Below are 6,538 nucleotides of genomic sequence, written 5' to 3'. Positions count from 1 at the left end.
TGTATGACACTATTACCTGAATTTGTCTTGATTTGAGCCAGTATCCACCTCTGCACTGCAGCACTTAGAAGGGAACCTGGAGGGGAGCACTATAGGCTGTGCTGCAGTACACATGTAAAGACAGGGAACATGCAAAAAGGAGGAAAGAAAGGAATGAGTGGAGGGATTGTCTCATCAGTTTGCTGCTTTTGCTTTACTGTCCAATCAGCAGTCTGGGGGACTACTTTAAACTCAGTGCCCTTGATGAAGCTGCTGCTGCAATGGGGGTCCGTAATCTGGTCACGGTGTCTGGCAGAATCGCTGGATCACAAGAGTAAATGTGTGCATTTTAAATGTGTATTTAGCTGCTTGCCTGTAATTTAGCTTGAAGAAAATGTTCAGTTATAGTCATGTGTTTTGTCTGAATGCCTTACATTGGTATCTATATACTGTATGTTATGGCTTTTTGTAGTGAGTAGAAGAATTTGTAATACTTGAGGAATGACTCTTGGCATTGAATCTCATCATAGTTATATATATTTTAATGGCTGAGCAATTAAAGCCATTTGATTGTAATGCTCTGTCTATCCTACTGATGTTTCTATGCCTTAGGTAGCATATGTTATATTCTGCAAGTGGCGACAGTAACTGTTTATGAATAGCAGATGATGCTGTTAAAGGATCTCCAGTACTGTACATTTGGCCTTGCATGTCAAGTTAAAAATAGTGTGTGTAATGTGAGTGCCAGAGACTCCCTGTGTTGGAAGCATTTGGAGGTCAGATTATCATTTTCATAGCATGAAATCATTGCACAAAAAAAAAAAGAAAAAAAACATTTTAAAATTCACAGCTCTGCAGAAATATTTAGATTTAAAATGTTATCAATTTACTTTTTCATTTCAAATGGAGATTTAAAAGATCAGACTATGTGCAGAATTACTCCTATCTATTTCACCAAGGGTGAAGATCCAATGTTAAAACATTCTACCAGCCATCTATCTGTTTCTTCTGTCTCTCATGATTAAATGTCAGCCCACAGAAGCTGTCTACTACTTTCCAGCCAAAAGATAAGCTAGAAATGTTGGACAAACAATTTGTTTAAATCACAGAAACTGTGGCCAAGAATCTGATTACTGGGGAAAATATCATTTTTAGACCACAGGTTCAGGTTAAATAAAAAAACTGTAAGTCTGAATGTAGAAATATTTGGGAGACTTGTGTGTTTGTGCTCAAATGTATTAATGGTTCTTCTGCTGTTTTACAGAAAGGTCTTGGCTGTGATTTAATTATTGCAGTCATGGCACCAAAAAAGAAGAATGTCAAGAAGACCAAGTCAGACATCAATGAGATGACCATTATCGTGGAGGACAGCCCTCTTAGCAAGCTAAATGGTATCAGTGGTTTCATTGATGGGGGAAATGGCTTCAGCTATATCTCCACAGAGGTTTGCGACTCCTCATATGGCACCAACCTCATGGAAGGCCTTAGCAGAATGAGACAGGATAGCTTCTTGTGTGACCTCACCATTGGTACCAAAACAAAATCTTTTATGGTCCATAAAGTTGTCATGGCTTCTTGCAGTGAATACTTCTACAATATTCTAAAGAAGGACCCCTCCACTCAGCGAGTTGATCTGAATGATGTGTCTCCTCTAGGTTTAGCAACAGTCATAACCTACGCCTACACTGGCAAAATCACTCTCTCTTTGTACACAATAGGTAGCACCATATCTTCAGCCACCTACCTTCAGATTAACACTCTTGTCAACATGTGCTGTGATTTTCTACTGCAGGAAATCAATGTTGAAAATTGCATGTATGTTGCTAATATTGCAGAAACCTATGGACTTAGAAGCACAAAGGAAGCAGCACAAAAATTCATCCGTGACAACTTCATTGAATTTTCAGATACAGACCAGTTCCTGAAGTTAACATTTGATCAGATAAATGAACTTCTTATTGATGATGATTTGCAGTTACCCTCTGAAATTGTTGCCTTCCAGATTGCAATGAAATGGTTGGATTATGATGAAAAGAGAATCAAGTATGCTTCCGGTCTTTTGTGCAACATTCGATTTGGTACTATTTCAGCTCAAGATCTTGTAAACTACGTGCAGTCAGTGCCTAGAATGATGCAGGATACTGAGTGTCACAGACTTCTTGTTGAAGCTATGAATTATCATCTGCTGCCATTTCATCAAAACACCTTACAGTCCAGAAGAACAAAAATACGTGGTGGTTCAAGGGTCCTTGTAACAGTTGGGGGTCGACCTGCTTTAACAGAGAAATCTCTCAGTAGAGAGATTATGTACAGGGATCCTGAAAGTGGATGGAAAAGACTGGCTGAACTTCCAGCTAAGAGCTTTAATCAGTGTGTGACGGTGATGGATGGCTTCATTTACATTGCAGGAGGTGAAGACCAAAATGATGCAAGGAATCAGGCAAAGCATGCTGTCAGCAATTTCTGCAGGTATGTATACATATTTGGCAATATTACTTATGTCTTGGTAATATTTTTTTACACTGGCAAAACTGATTTAATGAAATATTATCACATTATTTGTTAGGTGTAGAAGTAACCATGTAAATATGATGTTTGTCATTCTGTTCTTGCAGTTTTTACAGATTCAGACAACAGAATTGCATAAAAAATGAATAAAAACAGACCAGACAACCTTGGTATACCAAAAAGAAAGGTCTATCTGGGAGGTTTTGTCCATTTTTCCTAGGGAGTTGGACACTTTTTTCAACTCTCTCTTGAGCCTCTCATTATTGCAAAGAGTGGGGCGTACCATGGTACACGGTCTATGAGCTGTATTTCAAAAACTTGCAAAGTGTCTTCCTGCTGCATCTAGAAACTCTTGTTATGAACTGACACTCACCAACCAGAGTGGCAGATTACTGACAGTTGATCAGTTGTCCAGTAGCACTTAACAAGTCTGTCTCCTCACAGGAGGTGTAATACTCTGAAAGCACTCCTAGTCATTCCTGTACACCAGTGCTCTGGTTTGTGAGCTTTGGTTTAATACTACATGTGCTCAGGGGGGTATCTACCACAAGGTAAACTAGGCATTTGCCTAGGGCGGCACTTTCCAGGGGGGCGGAAGAAAACGCTGCCCCAAACCAATGAGGCGGACAGGGCCGGACTTGCCTTTGGGCATACTGGGCACTTGCTCAATGGGCCAAGGCTGGGCGGCACAGAATCAGGCAGTGGCGGCCGCCTAATGAGGCAAACTTGGCGGCCGCAAGGCCATTAGAGAGCTGCCTGGTGGAGGGGAGGGCCCAGTGAGATGTGGTCCAGCTGGCTTTGTACAGGAGGTGGAGGAGAAGCAGCGGGTGGCTCGGGGCTGGTCATAGCATGTGATCTGATGGTGGGATGTCCCAGAAGCAGGCTGGGAACTGCAATGTATCCTTTTGGTACTGATGGCACTTCGAGCTGAAGGTAAGAGGAGCAGCACATGCATGCAGGGAAAGGGACTCTGCACAGTCCTCCCCAGACCCTGCACAGCCCACCATAAACCCTGCACAGCCCACCTGAGACCCCGTGCAGCCCACCTGAGACCACGCACAGCTCTGCTGAGACCCCGTGTGCACTGTATCCAGTGACTGACAGGTTGTGCAAAATGTCCTAAACAGGATGGGGTGGGGCAAATTTAGATTGAGGGGGATGCCCGAGTTTAGTCTTTAGTTTAGGCTAGGGCAGCACAAAACCAAAATACACCACTGCATGCGTGCTTGTATGTTCCATTTACTTGGGTATTTTATTATTTTTATAAACTGGCTTTAATCTACTCCAATTGAAACAGGAAATAGTTTCTACTAATATTTGTTAGTCTTTGCTTTCTGCATGAAGAGAACTATAAATTGATAATTAATACCTCCATTTAAACCAAAGCTAGTGGGTGAATGTACAGTTGAGATTACCCCTTGCCTCTTAACATTTTCTGTTCTTACTTATATAAAAACTTTGCCTTTCATGAGATGTTCTTCAATTTTTCTGGCTTCAAAGGGTACTCCCGAAGGCTACTTAGAAACCTACATGTTTAGAACTGTCTGTCTCTACTTGCACCAAAGAAAGCCGCCTCTTGTCAAAATGTAAATCTTTTTAGATGGCAGTTAATTGTGCGGAGCTCTTTTTAACATAAAATTACTGCAAATGTTTAGATGATTACTGGGAGAGATTGACTGCAGGTTCTCTAAAACCTCCGCTATACTTACCTTTTGGCGAACACTCCTTCCCCTCCGGCCGGTATGGGTGTACTATCCGTATCCCGTACTGCCGTCTAGCACGGCTCTGCGCTATGGTTTTTCGACTTTCGCTCGCAAATTTCAATCATTCAGCAATCATTAGCAAGAAGCACTTCTCATTGGTCAGCGCGGTCACCTTGCACCTGTACACCTGTACCGGTAGAGGGAAAGGAGCGTTTATCGACAGATAAGTATAGCAGGGGGGAGAGGGGGCCAGATTGGAGCGGGTAATTCAATTTTCCCAAATTCCTAGCCCCCTTTTTAAATATTGGGACTACCGTAGCCCTCCGCCAATCACTGGGGATCCTACCAGTCATTAAGGATTCCTTAAAAATGAGGATTAATGGTCTAGTTATAACCTGGCTTAATTCCTTAAGTACCTTGGGGTGCAGGTTATCCGGAACCACTGCTTTGTTTGCATTGAGCATTTTAAGTATTTGCTGTATCCCGGTTTCAGTCAACCACTGGGGTATATTTTGAGTTAAACTGGGAGTTTTATCATGTGTGTCAAACCCGTTTCCCTCCTGAGTGTATACTGAGGAGAAAAAAGCGTTCAGCGCCTCGGCCCGCTCCTTGTCATTAAGGTATCGCCTATATCCCCACATATGCATAGTATGCAAATGCAATATGGTGGCAAGATTCCGCACATGCGCAGTAGCGACATGTCTCTAAGGTCACCACTACGCATGCATAGGATCTTGTCAGCAAAATGACATCAACAATATGGTGGCAAGTTTCTGCAGATGTGCAGTAGTGACTCAGACACACTTTTGCAAGTAATTTATATAGATTGACTTTGTTCATTGTTGTATACATTTAATATATGTGTCATAATGTTTATGAAATGTTAAACTGTATTACTATAAAACATGGTTGGGAAGTGCCAGCTGGGACATTCCTCCAGTGCACAGTGTATGTCAGTTAATCACACTCTGCTTGCAGTTTGACACATTGCTAAAACATTTTTTATGTATATGAATAATTGATGTACAATATATGCAACAGACCATTGGCTCTTGGAGCAGATGTGGATATCTGCACACCTTGCTGCTTATAAAGACCATGTCAGGGTGATCAAAACCTACTTGTGGGAATAACAGAAAAGCTTTCCATATCCATAAAACCAAGCAGCAGCTTACATTATTTTAGTGAAGCCTCCAATGAATATCATTAGCAAATGTTTCTTTTACTTGGTATATACAAATCACAATATCAGCCTACTTTTCAAATGTACTTAATCATTTCCTTTTTTCTGCTATTACAGATATGACCCACGTTTTAACACCTGGATTCATCTTGCCAACATGAATCAGAAACGCACCCACTTTAGCTTAAATGTTTTCAATGGCCTTCTTTATGCAATAGGTGGTCGCAATTCTGAAGGGTGCCTGGCTTCACTTGAGTGTTATGTGCCTTCCACTAACCAGTGGCAAATTAAAACCCCACTGGAGGTTGCCAGATGCTGCCATTCCAGCTCAGTTATTGATGGTAAAATCTTGGTCGTTGGTGGATACATTAATAATGCATATTCTCGCTCTGTGTGCATGTATGACCCATCTACTGACAGCTGGCAAGATAAGGCAAACCTCAGTACACCCAGAGGATGGCATTGCTCCGTTACCCTTGGTGACAGAGCTTACGTGATGGGGGGCAGTCAACTTGGTGGTCGTGGTGAGAGGGTTGATGTCCTCCCTGTTGAATGCTATAACCCCCACACTGGTCAGTGGAGCTACGTTGCTCCTCTTCAGAATGGAGTGAGCACAGCAGGTGCTTCAACACTCAATGGTAAAATCTACCTGGCTGGTGGCTGGAATGAAGTAGAAAAGAAATACAAGAAGTGCATCCAGTGCTACAACCCTGATCTTAATGAATGGACTGAGGAAGATGAATTGCCCGAGGCAACCGTAGGGGTATCATGTTGTACCATTACCATGCCTAATTTTAAGACACGAGAATCTAGGGCAAGTTCAGTGTCATCGGTACCAGTTAGTATATAAATATTTACTGCTGAGAAGAAGCCAATACTACTTTAGCACATTTACTTCTCAGACACAAGGCCAAAATGAAAACAAACATATAATTAAAACTGCTGTAATTACATTATTTTACACATTGTCTTAGCTAACTCATTTTTGTTACTTAGGAGGAGGACATGGTCAAGGAGAACATACATTAGCATTTTGTTTAATAAAGCAAAGCTTGAAGAAGCTGTTCAATGACACATCATTGAATTTAACTCCAATAACCTAAAATATTGCTTTGGAAATTGTAGGCTTGTATAAAGCGGTATCTTTCCCATGAAGTATTGTATC

General features: G+C 41.6%; 1 protein-coding gene across 1 annotated transcript; it reads left to right on the top strand.

The window, feature by feature from the left end:
- Window positions 1–1,276: 1,276 nt before the first annotated feature.
- KLHL31 (kelch like family member 31) lies at window positions 1,277–6,250 on the top strand. Its single transcript, XM_018558860.1, has 2 exons — window positions 1,277–2,448; window positions 5,491–6,250. Exons 1-2 carry the CDS (start codon window positions 1,277–1,279, stop codon window positions 6,221–6,223), a joined length of 1,905 nt encoding a protein of 634 aa, XP_018414362.1. The 3' UTR covers window positions 6,224–6,250.
- The last annotated feature ends 288 nt before the right edge of the window (window positions 6,251–6,538 follow it).

This window comes from Nanorana parkeri, unplaced genomic scaffold (assembly GCF_000935625.1).
Source record: "Nanorana parkeri isolate BGI_ZX_2015 unplaced genomic scaffold, ASM93562v1 scaffold364, whole genome shotgun sequence".
NCBI lineage: Eukaryota > Metazoa > Chordata > Amphibia > Anura > Dicroglossidae > Nanorana > Nanorana parkeri.
This window is presented reverse-complemented; position numbering and strand designations above follow the sequence as displayed.

Excerpts from the sequence above, each read along its gene's own strand:
- KLHL31 (XM_018558860.1), top strand. The coding sequence starts at position 1,277 with ATGGCACCAAAAAAGAAGAATGTCAAGAAGACCAAGTCAGACATCAAT. Across the intron at positions 2,449-5,490 it reads GCTGTCAGCAATTTCTGCAG|ATATGACCCACGTTTTAACA; the intron begins GTATGTATACAT and ends CTGCTATTACAG.